General features: G+C 38.4%; 1 protein-coding gene and 1 long non-coding RNA gene across 7 annotated transcripts in view; both read left to right on the forward strand.

The window, feature by feature from the left end:
* The window catches only part of SLC5A3 (solute carrier family 5 member 3), a 30,763-nt gene extending 23,308 nt beyond the window's left edge, over positions 1-7,455 (forward strand). For all 6 annotated transcript variants that reach the window (XM_045540598.1, XM_045540602.1, XM_045540601.1 and 3 more), the window contains one exon: positions 3,365-7,455. In XM_045540598.1, the coding sequence (XP_045396554.1) occupies positions 3,700-5,856 (2,157 nt within the window). In that variant the 5' untranslated portion in view covers positions 3,365-3,699 and the 3' untranslated portion in view covers positions 5,857-7,455. The remainder of the gene's footprint in view (positions 1-3,364) is intronic.
* A 10-nt stretch (positions 7,456-7,465) lies between these two features.
* On the forward strand, positions 7,466-14,824 carry LOC123630709. Its single transcript, XR_006732736.1, has 2 exons — positions 7,466-10,540; positions 11,136-14,824. It is a non-coding gene; the product is annotated as an uncharacterized LOC123630709 (long non-coding RNA).
* The last annotated feature ends 2,522 nt before the right edge of the window (positions 14,825-17,346 follow it).

Below are 17,346 nucleotides of genomic sequence, written 5' to 3' on the forward strand. Positions count from 1 at the left end.
GTATTCAAGTTTTGTCTAAATTCGTCCATCACTAAGGGACCATTTCCTTATACATTCTACAAATATTACTATCATTATAGAAATAAAATTTAAAAAAGTTACCAAGGAACCAACCCACATAACTTTTCATAATTATACCTATTTTATTGTCCCACATTTCTCACTTGAGGTTTTCTTGAACTGTGAACCATGAAAAAAGGCATATATAAATTTAAAAATACAAGTGAAAAAGCTTCGTGTTAGCCGACGAAAAGATTTTTTTTCATGTGTATTCTTCTAAACATGAACTCTGGGCAGTATTCATTTTATTTTGTTGAAGAAATGTTTATGTCTTTAAAAGAAAGAAGAAATATACAAAACCTACAATGTGTATTTTATTTGGAACCCTTTTCAAGGAATATATAACTTATTTCCTGAAAGGCTGAAATTCATTGTATTACAGTATTTTATATCTTTCCACAAACTAAACTGACCTATTTTTGGTTTTATTTTGTTTTTCCTTTTCCAGTCTTTACCAGGTGCTGGTCTCTGGATGTATTTTGTTTAAGTTGGAAAAATCTAAAAACCTACCCACAGACTGGTATAGTATCCAGTGAGAAGGGGATTGTCTGCACTGGCATTGGAAGGGGCTGAGGAGGCCTAGGCAGAAGGAGTTGAGAACTCGACCTTGAGCTAGTGTTTGCCCGCTCTCTGCTACTTCTCTTGTGGGCAGAACATCTTTCCTAGTTTACCAGCTCCTCTAGAGAGGTTAGGGGTTAGGCCCAACATGGGAATTTCAACCAGTTTGAGCATTGGACAGGGAGCACAATATGGCTTAGATGCCTGCCTTGCAAAAATCATATTTGACAATGAGAAGCAATATAATTGATGATAGTAGCAGTGCTTCCTAGTGATCAAGGAAGGAAGTGCTTGTTTTGTTTCTGAGCACTTTGTTCTGTGAAAAAATAAGCTGCTACAGCAGCCACTATGACACATGACCCACCTCACCTCCCCCTAAACAAAAACAAAACACCCTGGGTGTTTTTCTTTCCTTTCTCTGAGAAACATGGTAAGCTACTGCCATTGAGAAGAGCGGTACCTTCTGACCAGTGAGCCAGGAGGCTTCTGTGTGGAGGTTGAAATGGATGAGTGTGGCCTGGAAGTCGGTGGCTGGGAGCGCTCTGTGGAAGGCAGGGTTTCAGAACTGCCAAATGGCACTGTTGTCATTGAGGAGCTTTCCCTTATACTGAAACACTTAAAGGTGCCCTATTAAATAACCGATATTTATTAGTCAGATTAGATTTTATTAAAAATTTAGGTGATTCTTCCTAAATAATGTATTTTTTTAAAAACTTAAGTTTTTTTGGCCAGGTGTGGTGGCTCACACCTGTAATCCTGGCACTTTGGAAGGCCGAGGTGGGAGGATTGATGGAGGCAGAGGCCAGGATGAGACCAGCCTGAGCAAGAGCGAGACCCTGTCTCTACTAAAAATAGAAAACTAAGCTAGAGTGGTGGCTCCAGCCTGTAGTCCCAGCTACTCAGGATGCTGAGACGAGGATCGCTTGAGCTCAAGAGTTGGAGGTTGCAGCTGTGATGATGCCACTGCACTCTAACCTGGATGACAGAGACTCTGTCCCCTCCCACCAAAAAAAAAAAAAAAACAACAACAACAACTTCCCCAAGTTTTTTGGGGCAGGAACGTGGTCATAGAAATATGGCCAACTTCAGGATTTGGCATATATGAAGTGATACAAGGTTTTTTGCTTTTGTCTGACAATTATGCCAATCATTGACATCTTTAGGAGGAAGGATTTTAATTAGTTTTCTTAGCATAATTATTGTAGTGCTTTATGCTTAAAAAAGGCATAAAGATGAGATAAGAACATTTCTATCCAGGCAGGCAGCTTTATAAGTGAAACCTAATGACCTCATTTGGTAGGGCATTAGTCTTAGGCATTATGTCCGGCTCCTTTTCTTGCCAGTGAGGGGTACATTTTAAAGTTTTTAGTACCGTGGTCTATTTTGAACAGTTTTGAAAAGAGGTGGCTTAAGTATCATTTATAGGACTTAAGTTTACTGCTGATTTTAAAAGGAATATGTCTAGATTCATCAGAAAGCGACTGCTTTCTTTAAGCACGGAAAGGCATTTTACTCTCCGAGGTTGCCTAATTGCAAAAGGAGACATCACTTAGAAGTTAACATGTGCAAGGCGTCAGGTTGAATAAAAATGTTCTTTGTATTGATCTGTGAGCTACAATTTCAATTAACATTGAAGATTCAGAATTTGTCTTTTTTCCAGGAGAAAAACCATCAAATTAATAAACTTGATTTTAAGTAAATTTAAATGTCTGTTTCACAGAGTGATTATCTTAATCCAGGACTGAAAAACATCTGATTGATTTACTGAAGATGATTTTTTTTAGCTAATAATGGTCGACAGTTGTTTTGTTGTGGTTTGGAAGATGACATGGTAAATTATTTTTCAGTCTTCCAGAAAACTTTTCTCCTTCTCTTTCCTCCCCATTTTTTATGCCCTTCACCAAAAAAGCATTAAAAGGAAAAAATACTCAACAAAGTCAAACCTAGAGTCAGTGCCTTTATCCTCTCAGAGGTGCTTAGAAATACTTGCCTGATGAAAAGGAAGAGCAGGAAATTACCTTTTAAAAAGTTTTTTTTTTTTAATCTTCTTCCAATGTGTTCTAACTAGCAGAAAGAATAAAATTTTAGTTGTTTAGTAAGTTGTATGTTCCTAGTTTTTTGTGCAGAATGTCCTGTTTCCCAGTAGGGCAGGAGACATCACTGTATGATAACTGTACACGTTTACAGAAGGACTTTTATCAAGTTTTGCAACAATAGATTTCCACAGACTGAGCCATACTTGGTCTCTGGGGGTAGATGCTAATACCTACATAGTAAACACCACCTTCTTGTTCCATCCAGGACCCTAAATGACCATAAAGTTAGTGCCAAACCCTCTTGGGGGGATTCTTAATATTTAAAGTTCATTTTCACACCGTTATTATGAACAGTGTTTTCCCCTCTTTAGGATGATTTAAGATCTTAATGGCCTGTTCCAGTCTGAGTCTAGCACAGTGAGACAAGAAAGGGCAATGTCATGGTAGACAATCACTGAAGTTAGGCCACTGAAGTTATGAACTTGATAAATTTTTGTCCTTAGTTCAAAATGATAAATATTCTCACTTAAGTATTAGCTGTAACAGTATAGATTGCTCTTTGCTGTGGAACTGAAGTGTACTGTAAAAGTTTTTTTCTTTTTATGAAGAATGTCTTGTTGCGCCGTGTTTGCTAGACTGAAAGTTTCCTCATCGCGTGGTGAGACCCTCCTCTAATTCAATCTTTGTCTTTTGTCTTTGCTGCCTTGCAGGGTTGGTACAGTAGGCTTCACTAGACTTAGCTGCAACTCAGAATTTCTCCTCCAGCACCTGAGTAAATGCTGATGGTCTTGTGGAGAGTGGATTAAGAGTACGAGCTAAGTTCTCAGTCCCAGTTAAGAAGCGGAAAATTTAAACTGTCTCCTTCAAAGTTTATCACAACCACCACCATCAAGACAGCAAACCAAAGGACAAAGACTTTGACCTGCTGTGTTGCTCTGTGTAGTCCGGTTCACGTATGGTTTACAGACTTGGCTGGGGTTACTAAAAAGTAAATAAAAAGTTGGACACTTCTGTTATTGGACGCTTTTATTCACAAGTTACCAGAATGAGGGCTGTACTGGAGACAGCAGACATTGCCATAGTGGCCCTGTATTTTATCCTGGTCATGTGCATTGGTTTTTTTGCCATGTGGAAATCTAATAGAAGCACTGTGAGCGGATACTTCCTGGCGGGGCGCTCTATGACCTGGGTAGCAATTGGTGCCTCTCTGTTTGTGAGCAATATTGGGAGTGAGCACTTCATTGGGCTGGCAGGATCTGGAGCTGCAAGTGGATTTGCAGTGGGCGCATGGGAATTCAATGCCTTACTGCTTTTGCAACTTCTGGGATGGGTTTTCATCCCGATTTACATCCGGTCAGGGGTATACACCATGCCTGAATACTTGTCCAAGCGATTTGGTGGCCATAGGATTCAGGTCTATTTTGCAGCCTTGTCTCTGATTCTCTATATCTTCACCAAGCTCTCAGTGGATCTGTATTCGGGTGCCCTCTTTATCCAGGAGTCTTTGGGTTGGAATCTTTATGTGTCAGTCATCCTGCTCATTGGCATGACGGCTTTGCTGACTGTCACCGGAGGCCTTGTTGCAGTGATCTACACAGACACTCTGCAGGCTCTGCTCATGATCGTTGGGGCACTTACACTTATGGTTATTAGCATGATGGAGATTGGCGGGTTTGAGGAAGTTAAGAGAAGGTACATGTTGGCCTCACCCAATGTTACTTCCATCTTATTGACATACAACCTTTCCAACACAAATTCTTGTAATGTCCACCCTAAGAAAGAAGCCCTGAAAATGCTGCGGGATCCAACAGATGAAGATGTTCCTTGGCCTGGATTCATTCTTGGGCAGACTCCAGCCTCAGTATGGTACTGGTGTGCTGACCAAGTCATCGTGCAGAGGGTCCTAGCGGCCAAAAACATTGCTCATGCCAAAGGCTCTACTCTTATGGCTGGCTTCTTGAAGCTTCTGCCAATGTTTATCATAGTTGTCCCAGGAATGATTTCCAGGATACTGTTTGCTGATGATATAGCTTGCATCAACCCAGAGCACTGCATGCAAGTGTGTGGAAGCAGAGCCGGGTGCTCCAATATTGCTTACCCTCGCCTGGTGATGAAGCTGGTTCCGGTGGGCCTTCGGGGCTTAATGATGGCAGTGATGATTGCAGCTCTGATGAGCGACTTGGACTCTATCTTTAACAGTGCCAGTACCATATTCACCCTTGATGTGTACAAACTCATCCGCAAGAGTGCAAGCTCCCGTGAGCTAATGATTGTGGGGAGGATATTTGTGGCTTTTATGGTGGTGATCAGCATAGCATGGGTGCCAATCATCGTGGAGATGCAAGGTGGCCAGATGTACCTTTACATTCAGGAGGTAGCAGATTACTTGACACCCCCAGTGGCAGCCCTGTTCCTTCTGGCAATTTTCTGGAAGCGCTGCAATGAACAAGGGGCTTTCTATGGTGGAATGGCTGGCTTTGTTCTTGGAGCAGTCCGTTTGATACTGGCCTTTGCCTACCGTGCCCCAGAGTGTGACCAACCTGATAACAGGCCAGGCTTCATCAAAGACATACATTATATGTATGTGGCCACAGCACTGTTTTGGGTCACAGGACTCATTACTGTAATTGTTAGCCTTCTCACACCACCTCCCACAAAGGAACAGATTCGTACCACCACCTTTTGGTCTAAGAAGAGCCTGGTGGTGAAGGAGAGTTGTTCCCCAAAAGATGAACCATACAAAATGCAAGAGAAGAGCATTCTGAGATGCAGTGAGAACAGGGAGGCCATCAACCACGTCATTCCCAATGGGAAATCCGAAGATAGCATTAAGGGCCTGCAACCTGAAGATGTTAATCTGTTGGTGACCTGCAGAGAGGAGGGCAACCCTGTGGCTTCGTTAGGTCACTCAGAGGCAGAAACACCGGTGGATGCTTACTCCAATGGGCAAGCAGCTCTCATGGGTGAGAAAGAGAGAAAGAAGGAAACAGAGAATGTAGGCCGGTACTGGAAGTTCATAGACTGGTTTTGTGGCTTTAAGAGTAAGAGCCTGAGCAAGAGGAGTCTCAGGGACCTGATGGAGGAGGAGGCCGTTTGTTTACAAATGTTGGAAGAGACTCCGCAAGTCAAACTAATACTAAATATTGGACTTTTTGCTGTGTGTTCGCTTGGAATTTTCATGTTTGTTTATTTTTCCTTATGAACTTAAGGATATGGTGAGACACTAACTTAAGAAAATACTGGTCTTTGGAAAAAAATTATGTATGTAACTGTTGATCTCTCAGGCATTGTTTACGCTGTAGGTTTTAGCCAAATTTTACTTAGCAGAAAATCATCTATTTGTAAGACTTTATTTTCTCAGAGATGGATGAAAGTAAATTTACCTTCAACTTAAATGAAACAAAGCTTAACAGACTGAATTGTGCAAATGTGGTTTAAAATTTTGCATACCAAAGTAAGGAGAGACCAGTTATTCTCATAGAGCACTTAGAGCAGAATATATGTTACGATACCATGAATAAGGTATACTGTCTGCACTGCCAAGCCTTGGCAGACCTTATCCTGAAGTAGAAGATTTGCTCATTTCTAAGTTTTTTCTCCTGTCTCTGTAATCCCTACTATAATTAAAAAAACCACAAAAACCCTGAATTCTTAGACATTGTACAATCAATTATATACTGAAAAGCTTAACTGATGTGTTTGTGTTGATACTTGTTTCAGGACAAGTTAGTTAGTTTGCCAGGTTCATTTTGTTAGCATGAGCCTATCTATGGATTCTGGATTCTGATTGCCAAAAGAAAGAATGTCTCCTGTAGGTATTTTTGTACCATGGAATGTTGGGGAAAAGCTTTGTTCTGGTTTGTTTTTCTTTTTTCCTACTTTGAAGTTTAAGTGAACTATACTCAAATGCCCACCAAGTCTGTGAAGTGACATGTGATTGTACTGTCTAATCACAGGGAGAAGATGAAATGGTCTTACTGGTGGTCCCTGTATTTGTCAATCATGTTAAGTTTGTTCATATAGTTTGGGAATTACCAGCTCCCAAGCAGTGTTTGATTAACTTATACTGAGCAGATCATACTCCTAATTTTCTAGTTTTATTCTTGTTATTTGGTAAAATTCTTTGTTAGTCTAATGCCTTCCCAAGTGGGTCCAGCTGGAAGATATGTCCAGAAACCTGGAGAAAAATTGACATTGCCTTTGTGTGCTGGGTTGCTCTGCTTCATTAGATCGTGATTTTGAGGTTGAGTTTTTAGAGGGAATATTTAATTCTCATACCATATTGCATTCTTGATAAGACTGGCCATCTGTACACAGCCTCCACATTTTTGTTGTTATAGTGACTTAGAGCAGGAAGATGTTTCCTTACAAACTGGCCATCAGTAACAGAACTCAGTGCACACTTTGCTGTTGGAAGATTGTCAGTATAGTCTTTGTGTATGATGAATAGCATGTTTGAGAGGTCATGAACAAGAACTCCTGGGATTAGTTGTTTGTCTTGTGGAGGGTATTACAAGACTAATTATAGGACCCCCTATCTCGACACGGCTTGGTAAACGGTTACAGTGTCTGTGGGCAAGAATCTATTTTTCACAGGCTGTTTCCCCTTCATCAGAACAGGGTACAAAAGATGTTAGAGAAAAAAGCTCTACAGATTATGTAGTTCTGTGTCCCTGTGTGCTCAACATTGTCCTTTGTCCTCCATAAAAGATGAAGGAAGCAAATTGTGTATCTACTTTCTTTGACCTTCTTTAGTCTCTGATACTTTTTAAATTGCATGATTTTATTAAGCTTGTATTCTTTAGGGAAAACTAATTTTATAGATAATTTTGTAGATTTTGAATCAAAACTCAGTCCTGATGACTTTAAATTTTTTGTAGTCTACAAACTAGTTTCATTATGGTGGGCTTGATTGATTAGTCCAAAGTTGATTTTAGAAATTATCAGGTAGCATATTGTCTTCCCTTCTTCAGGAGGCTTTCTGATGGATTGAGTCTGTAGATGAAAAAGTTACTCATGTGTGAATAGCATGTATTTCTGAAGAGCTTAGAGTGCCTTGTAGAATTTTTTTCTCAATTTCATTCTTGAGGTTATAACGTGGGGGCCAAATAGATAGGGACTGTCCTTTTCTTATATGGAAGTTGAGGCTGTGACATGTCCAAGGTTAAAAAGTCAATTTGGGAAGAACAGCAACCGGGTCTCCAAATCTGGACTCACGGTTTGTCCAGGAATGTCTGGACAAATGGTTTGTCCATGTTTTGCCCTATTCTCAAAGGAACTGTTCTGCCTTTGAGATAACCTTTTGGTATTTGAGAAAGTAATAGGATCTTGGTTTTTCCAAATTGGCATTAAATTGTCGGGATTAAAATTTTCTTTGACCCTGAACATATTGCCGTGTTAATTCAGCAGTGAGAATTGACATACTGGCTGGGCAGCCTTCCTATCTCTTCTGTATACAGGATAAATGAATAGGAGGTGTTTATGTGGATCTTTTCCCCCTTTATTTAACATTTAGTTTTATAGTTTGGAGTATTAGAGTCCCCCCCACCTTCTCTCTGCTGTTGTCTTAGTAAGATTCATAAAGTATTATATATCATCTTGGGTCTATTTGTGTGTATATAGCAGTAGGTCAAGTTTAGAGTACTAATGTCTGTAAATAAGGAATGACTATTATCATATTCATTAGAATTGTTTATTCTTGCCAGTATAAACATCACTTTATTTAGACTGAAGTCCCTGAAGCTTGTCCTTTTTATTGCTTCCCAGTAATAGATAATGTGCTTGAGTAAGTATGTGAATTGCGGATTGCAGCTTCATTTCAGGGGCCAAACTTCAGTGTGTATTTCATTAGAGTGATTCTTCCTGGAATGATACATGGACTGTCTTAAGCTAGCAGAATGTTCATACTTTCTACATTGACAAAATGTGTCCTAAATGATGGCATTGATCTCCAGACATTAATGTGTATGTTTTTATATTAGCTGAAGCTAAGGTTCAGAATTGAATTAAAAGAGTGATATTGACTAAAATAGTAGCTAAAGGTCAAAATGAGGTGAGGTCATTGGTCTTCAAAGGTAAAGGAAAATACTGTCTTAGCAGTTGTTGATGGTATCCCCAGTTCTTGGATTCTTGTCTTCTCAGGCCATTTTAGTCTGAAGATCTGCTGAGAAGGGCTTATTACATTGGTATGTAGAATGATTATTGGCTCTTTATGGGACCTCTGTTTTTCCTGGTCATCTAAGAATATTCTGTCCTGCCACCCAAGAGAGTAAACAATTGAGCCAATCTCTTCTTTTCCAGCTGTTCTTTCCCTGAGGAGGTTATCTCTTTTTGTCTTTAGATTAGAATAGCATCAAGCAGTACCAGTGGTGCTGTGTCCTTTGGCCTAAATTCAATAGCTCTCATCTCCCAGGGCTTCCTTTTCACTTGGCTCAAAGGATCCATTGTCTTTTTGCCCAAAGAGGCTGGCCAGGGTCACGTAGCCATAGCTATTAGGGATGATACCCAAGAAATGAGCAGGGACCCATCCTCTGCGAAAAACGTCACAGTTGAAGACTTGAATTGGGACAGTTGTTATTCAGTTGTCTACCTTGAGGCTGAGCAAGGGGTTAAAAGTCTTGTCAGGGCAATTAGTCTTTTAGTTTCTATATTTGCAGCCCGAGGCTTTTTTCTCTGTCCAGATACATGGATCTGCCCTGTCTCTTTGAACACATTTAGTGTAGTCTAGGGGTTATTTACCACCAGATAAACCGGCTGTGTTGTTAGCTATAGAAGGTTAGGTCCTTTGGTGTTCCCACTTGGCAGCGTTAGGCTTACTCAGCCCCTTGTTCTTTACTCCTGTCTCATTTTCATCTGAGGTGTGATGACTAGAAAGGAACCACGTGGGTATCCAGTGGTGACACCTCACCAATCCCTAGGTTTGGGTTGAGAAAAGATGTATACAAGACCATTCCTGTTAAATTATGTGACTACAGTGACTTGCCAGGCCAAAATTTTCCCAGGGAATCAGAAAAACTGATATGCTGATATGAACCTGGATGATACAGACATTAATAAGTTGTTAAAAGACAAACTTAGCTTAAAATCCACAGATGTAGAATCATACTAATTGGGTTCTAGAACTTGAAGCATCTTAGCTCTCAGCTAGTTTAAACCCCTCCGCCATTATAAATTAGGGTATCAGTGAATAAGATCCAGCTTGTTAAACCCTGGTTTGATGTTAAGTATTGTAAAGTACAAATCTTTTAACACATTAGACGTTAAAAATGGCTATTTGATAGTAATAATTTAGTAGAAAAATGCTTTTAGGGTTTAGTATCCGTAAGATTTTCATTAGCCTGGTGCTAGGTTGCTGAAGTCATTTCAATGTTGATATCAGGCTGAGCAGACTTTACAAATGGGGTACGTTTCTCTGTGTGTATACCCACTTCCCATTCAGAGAGACTGGTCTTTCTCTTTGTCTCCTTCACATTCCTGCTTTTTTAGTTCTTCACCTATTTCTTTCAACACTCACCAGATTCCTATTTTGATCTTTAGTCAGCTTGGTTCACTTTCAGGCATATCGTTGTTTGCGAGAGTGCCGTTTTGCCCCAGTATTGAGGACTTAGATCTAAATAATGATTCTTTATATGCAGTTTAAATACACTAAGTTTCTTTTAGCTTAAAATGTTAATTCTTGAGGATGAATTTCTCAGACTTTGTGTTACCTAATATTAAAAGCACTAATAATTCATCAGTATCTTATTCTCAGAACTCTGTTTTCAGGCATGATGGAGAGAGCAATAGTGAAAATTCATACTAGTCCCTTTGGAATGATGGTGCCAGAGTGCAGAGAGGCGAAGGAGTTTGTTTTGAAGCCAAAAGAACTTGTTCCTGTAGTAAGTAAGGTAAAAATTTGGAACTAGTTGGCATATAGAGAAACTCTAAAACCCTTTCACACTAGTAGTAGGTATGAAGCTGGATTGCATAAGAAGTAATCTTTTGATTACGAGACTTGGTTGACTTAACTCAGGGCTGCAAATCCCTTTTCCTCCATTTAAAGTCACTTCTCTTAATTTGGAATGTTTTTGTCAAACTCTCCCCTCGGCTGGAATACTCTGGCTGTTCAGCTGCTTTGACTCCTGGGAGAGGATTTAGTTGAGGTTCAAAGTAATTAATAGGCTTTGCCCATGCTGAGTCCCACACCATTATTCACTTAGTCGTATAAATATTTTTTTTTAAACTTCTCTCTCTCCAGTGCTGGAAATAAGGCTTTAAACTACTGATTCACCTTTAAAGGAATGTTGTGAGAATTGATGTAATTTGTGTTTATGTTTCTATCTCAATTCCTTCATAAAAGGTGGGATTTAGTTTTTTATTTGGGGGTAAGCACCCCATTTATCTGGTAACCAACTCCTGTAACCATTGGCATATAGTCTTTTACTGAAAAATAGGATTTGCTGTATCTGTATCATTACTAATCTCATGCACTTTACTTTTTAGGGGAGTACCATATATAATCTGAGGCTGTTGACTTAAACCAATAACCTTACCTTGTGTAACCACTCTTAAATTTGGTTACCTGGATTCACAGCATGTTTGAAATGAGGGATGATCGAATAAAGTAAACAGCTGGAGAGCAAGTCAAGATAAAGCACAGTGGTCTCAGATTCTTCTTCGTGTAGGAGCAGTGGTTTTGCTGTCCTCAGAAAAGCACTGTACCGTAATTGTTGCTCATAATAGTGAAGCCCTCCCCTCTTCAAGATGGTTTACGTTCAGTGAACTCTGCAATAAGGGAAATACATATTACAGTGATTATTTAACAATAGCACAAGTTGACAGTAGAGATCCACAACCTAATTTATCTTGGTAAATTCACTCTGTTCTCTAGTGCTGCTGGATGAAGAAGTGTTAGAGTGTTTACTTTTTTTATTGCTTTTGGACAAGCTAGTCTAGATAATTTTTAAAGTTATCAGTGTAGCTTAGACTTCTGTAAGTGGAATGTTTGTTAATAACTCACACTTTTGTTGTAATAAATGGAAACTGAACTAGGCTTATTGCTATTATTGAAATTCCAAATTGACAAAGGCCAATATATATGGTATTCCATACTATAACCAGCTTTTGAAATTTATACGTTTGAATTAGTGCCTTCTGGTTGCCAGTATTGACTCTGCTAGTTTGCACCTTTCCCTTTCTTGTTATTTCTCTTCTTAATTTTTGTTATAACTAATGAAGGAAGTTAAAAAAAAAACCATTATATTTACATCCTTTATATGTGGCCTTTAGGTTCAGTGAAACCAGGTAGCTCTATATTCGTGTTGCAGCCTAAATGTTATTTATTTGTCTTTGTTTCTTATATATCCATAATAAAATTTTTACTTGTATTCTGTGATATTATTTTAATTTTGTTGTTTTTCCACTGTAGGTTTGGTAGGTGTATCTGAGAACAGATGAGTGACAACAGTTTATATTCCATGACAGAAAAAGCTAAAGTCCACAGAAAGCACAAAATTGTGTTCACACATGCATGTATCTACACGTAGAAAGCACAAAAGTAGTAGTATTCTCATTATCCCACAAGTGCCAGCCATAAAGCCTAGCAAGGTGTTTGTCTCAGAGTTGTTACGAGGATACAGTTTTGAAAGCCCAAGACAACATGGTATCTAAGTTTTGGGTCCTAAATGTTCAGAGTAATAATTTGGTGGAGGGAGAGAATACAAATGTCAATGCTGCAATTGTATTTTGGGATTACTAGCTAAAATGGGGTCTGTGGGCTCTTTTCCACAATCTGGAGCTAAAGAAACAGGGATAGATGCCTTGGTTTTTGGAGAGTGGAACAGGTGACACACTTTTGCTTTAAGCTGTAGAGTCAATTGGAGTTGTTTTTTTTAAATCTTAAATCCTTAGGAAATGTTATCTCTCATCAACAATGCCCCCAAAACATGGACAAATTCACACTTTAATAGGGCAAATATTAATACCACTTGTCATTAATTTTTGTGTAGGTTTGTATGTGAGAGATGAAGTTACCTTTTTTGTCCCTGTATGCTTGACTGCTTCATTTTAATAGAGGAGAATTTGGTCCAAGTGTTCTGAGCATCAAACTAATTCTGAAACAGATTTGCCAAATGAACTACTTTGCCTTTCACAGTGGCACTAGGAGTCTAAAGGATTCTTTTACTTGTGCCATTACTCTCCAAGACTAGATGAGATGAAATCTGTGAATGTGTGTGCAAAAGAAGAGAATAGTGTGTTTTTTCTTCCAGTTGGCATGGCACTTGTCCTACCCCTCACTTCCTCTGAAGAGTCTCTGTTACCAAGCATGAATAAATATCTTTGTCTTAAATTTTGCCCATCTATCAAAAGATAGAATTCATAGAATGGAAGAGAAATGACTACCTTTGTTCCTACTCTTTTCTATTTTGTATATTTATCTTTTTAGGGAAAGACTTTGTCAACTCTAAAATGTCTAAAACGAAGATTATAGCTGGTGTAGACTAATGTGGTATGTTTTAGAAGAGTTAACCTGAACATTTTGAGGGAGAAATTCCTTCCTCCAGCAAAAAACTAGCCAGGCGTGTACCTACATTATTTGAGAATGTGAAACCTCAGCCTTAGGGGAATGAGGGGAAAGAGGAGTGCCAGAAATGCAGGATAAAGAAGAAGTTTGAGGAACATCTTGGCTTAGCAATATGTGATAATGCAGAGCAGTTATAACCTGTTAATCTCATATATTATGTATTCTGTACCTTTAAATGTTTTTAAATTTAAAATAGTTTGTAAGAACTTTAAGAAAGATTGCTTTCTTAAGGTATTTGGCAGAAATACCTTTCATTTATAATTCCATGGAAAATGCTTTAATTAGCCTAGGTGAAAAGTAGTCCTAGCAGTGTAAATATGTATAATTAGAATTTTCTAATTTCACTGTGAGATCTCTAACTCTTGAGTGGCAAACAGATCAAGTCTTTTGCTCCTGGACTTTTCTGTGGGGTTGTTAAAATGCAAAAGCTTTATTTTTTTTAATAATGACATATTACGTTAGTGTCAGATAATGGTATGGAATCTGTTCCCTGCTTCCCCACCGTATTGCTTCAGTTTATAGATTGCCAGCAGAGTTCATAAATAGAGCAGGGATTTACCCATTCTTTGTGTGGACATCCCATTTTCTGTTGTCCAGACCTATGTTGGCAATCACATATGAACTGTGTTATGCTTCTCAGTGCTTTTTTTTCTTTTTTGATAAGATGGATATCAAAAATAGTTGCTGTGCAAAAGTTAGTAGTCTTCTTCAAGAAGAAAACCAATTCCTTTTCTAATAATATCCTGTGAAATTGCTTCATTCATTCATTCATTTTTAAGCCAAATGTCAGCAGAATACTGCTGCTTTTATCTAGTAATTTTGATATATAAGTATTAATGCATTTTTAAAGATGTCTACATAGAAAAATGTTTTTCCCAGTGTCCTGCCTATTATGCTTTGTTCAGATTTTCTGTAAGAGACCAGTCAGTGCACTGGGGGTGTGTATTGTGTACCTGTATCATTTTAGTCTGTTAGACATTGTAGACCAAATGTGATTATAAATGAAGTTGATAAACATTAATTTTGTTAATGGTGAGTTTTTTGAATTGTAAACTGATTTCAATTTACTCTTTATTGTCCACAGTTTTTTTAATTTTAAGATGTGACTAATTGGATCCATCTCATTGTACGATGTTTTAGGTGCAAGCAGAAAGTAGAATTTGATGTAAACCAGGTTACTTCCATATCAAAAGGAATATGATTGAAGTTGTAGATTTAACATTGTTAATCATTCATGACAATTCTAACTTGACTGTTCTAACCTACTGTGTACAATCTGATTTTTAAAATTGTAGACATGTATGATCTTGGTTTAATGTGTTTTTAAAAGTGTTATTGTTTAAAAGAAATGAAAAAAATGAGGCATATCTGCTAAAGAGCTGTCAGTTTTCATTACTGACTCTGTAAAATACACTGTTCTTTGTGTACTGTGTGTTATTTTGCCAGCTGCTGCATTAGCCTTCAGAAGTATTTGGAAACTTAAGATGAACTGCATTTCTTGCAAAGTATATTCCTTTCTGTGGTATTTTGTCCTGTAACTGAAGTACAGTAATTATTTTATGGAAATGTTAGCAATTCTGTACCAACTTTGAATAAAATGAAAAATTTATATTTCTGTGACTGAGTATTTTCAGTATGAACACGTATCTACCCCCCAAAATTTATAATGTTCTGTGTGTCCGAGTTGAAGAGGTTTTACCTGTTTCTTTTTCTCCTGGCTCGTGAATGGTGTCCAGAGAGAGCATTTACCCTGCTGAGTATATGTAAAAACTGAGTGAATTAAAATATTCTTGGTTTTTCATTTCTAATTTTGAAATAATTTCAGATTACAGTGAAGTTGTAAGATTAGAGTGAAGAATTTAAGAATCATATTCATCCCGATTGACTGATAGTTAACCTGTTGCCATATTTGTCCTTTCCAATCATACACATTTTTTTCTGACCAATCATACACATTTTTTCTGAACCATTTGAGAGAACCATTTGCAGACATCATTCCCCTTTACCTCCTAAGCATTTTGGGGTATATTTCTTAAGGGCAGCCACTCGTAATTATCAAACGCTGAAAAGTAAGTGATTTTTAATCCAACGATACTCAAATGTTGCTGGTTCCAGTAATGTGTTTATTATAAGCTTTATTATTATTTTTCAGACTTTCCAAAGCCAGTTCATTGCATTTAGCTTTTATGTCTCATCTCCTTTAATCTGTAGCAATTCCTTGGCTGTTTGTTTTTCATGGTATTGACATTTTCAAGTAATAAAGGTCATTTTGTGAATGTCCTTCCCCAGTTTGTGTTTATCTGTTTTCTCATGATGAGATTCAGACTATGCATTTTTGTAGCGAATATAACGTAAGTGATGGTAGTGCTCTCAAAGCTTCATATTAGGAGACAAGTGATATGTTGTCCCATTATTATTGACATTAACTTTGATACTTGGTCAAGGTCTTGTCCACCAGGTTTCTCCACTGCCAAGTTACTATTTTTCCCTTTGGTAGTAAGTAATTTGTGGGGAGATAGAGATTATATAAACTGTTTCTCACCAAACTTGGATCCCTAGTTTTAGCATCCATAGATAATTCTTGCTTCAGTTTCTACTATGGTGGCTGATTTTCTAAGTTCTTCTTTTGAGGGGAGCATATTGAACTCAAGAGCTTCCCCTTTTCCCGTTTATTTGTATGAACTCATGGATTCTGTAGGATGTAATCCATTACAATCATTATTTTGCTCAATTGTTTGCAGATTTAGCTGGTGGACCCCTCTCAGGGTAGTTTTTTGTCCTTTGTGACATGTTCCTGTCAATTTTTGAGTACTTCTTACTTCCAGCACAGGGTGTTCCAGGCTCAGCTTATTCTTTCCCTGCCCCAGTCTGGGCATTGGTCTGGGTGTGTGCATCCCTACAGGGGTGTCTTGACTCCTGGGCCCTTTCAGTGTAGAGAGCTAGGAAATTCATACACAGCCATGCACCACACAACACTGTATTTTGGTCAACGATGGACTGCATATGTGATGGTGCATCCATAAGATAGTGGAGCTGAAAAATTTCTATTGCCTAGTGACATTGTAGTGTTGTAGCACAATACTTAATGACAAGTTTGTGGTGATGCTGGTGTAACAAACCTTCTGTGCTGCCAGTCTTACAAAAGTGCACGGTAATGTCCTAGGTAATCCCATTCATTCACTGACTCACCCAGAGGAGTTGCTAGTCCTGTAGGCTCCATTTATGGGAAGTGTCCTTTACAGCAGGTATATGTTTTATGCCATATTTTTACTGTACCGTTTCTATGTTTTGATATGTTTAGTTATACAAATGGTATAAAAGATAGGGTGTTTTTTTTTACTGTACCTTTTCTCTGTTTTGATATGTTTAGATACACAAATACTTAACCACTGTTACGGTTGCCTACAGTATTCCATACAGTAACATCTGTATCTGTACAGGTTTGTAGCTCAGGAGCAACAGGCTGTCCCACAAGGCCTAGGTGTGCGGTAGGCTGTGCCATCTGGGTTTGTGTGAGTGTACATTGTGATCACACAGCAGCACAATCACCTGATGATGCATTTCTTAGAACGTGTCTCCATTGTTAAGCAACACGTGCCATCTGCAGATGCCTCCAATTCTAACCCGGCACCAGAGGCCTCCTTTTTAGCCTTACCCCATTCTATGTTCATATTTCCCTTTTCTAACAGTGAGAAATCTGCTGATAATATTGACACAATTCATTTTTTCTAATCCTGCAACTGCCTTGTAATTAAAAAAAAATTTTTTTCATGTCAAAAAGTATTATACCTCATATTTGTTTGAAAATTTGGCTGAATATAGAATTCTGGGTTGGAAATCACTTTCCTTGAGAAGTTTGGAAGCCTAAGACCGTATTTTCTAGCTTCTGGTCCCTATTCTGAAATTTCACAGTTGATGTGCCTTTTTCTTTCACTGTAGCTGGCCCGCAGTGGGCTCTTTCCGTTCGGCATCTCATGATTGTCCTCTGCTTTCTCCTGTGTGGAACACCTTTTGTTAAGCTCTTGGACCTCCTGGAATGGTATACTTAATTTTGTAAGTCTTCTCTTTTTGCTCTTTCGAGGGGTGTTTCTAAACTACTGAAAGAGAATTTTTCAAAAGTTTCTGTCAGGT

This window comes from Lemur catta, chromosome 1, assembly GCF_020740605.2.
Source record: "Lemur catta isolate mLemCat1 chromosome 1, mLemCat1.pri, whole genome shotgun sequence".
Lineage (NCBI taxonomy): Eukaryota > Metazoa > Chordata > Mammalia > Primates > Lemuridae > Lemur > Lemur catta.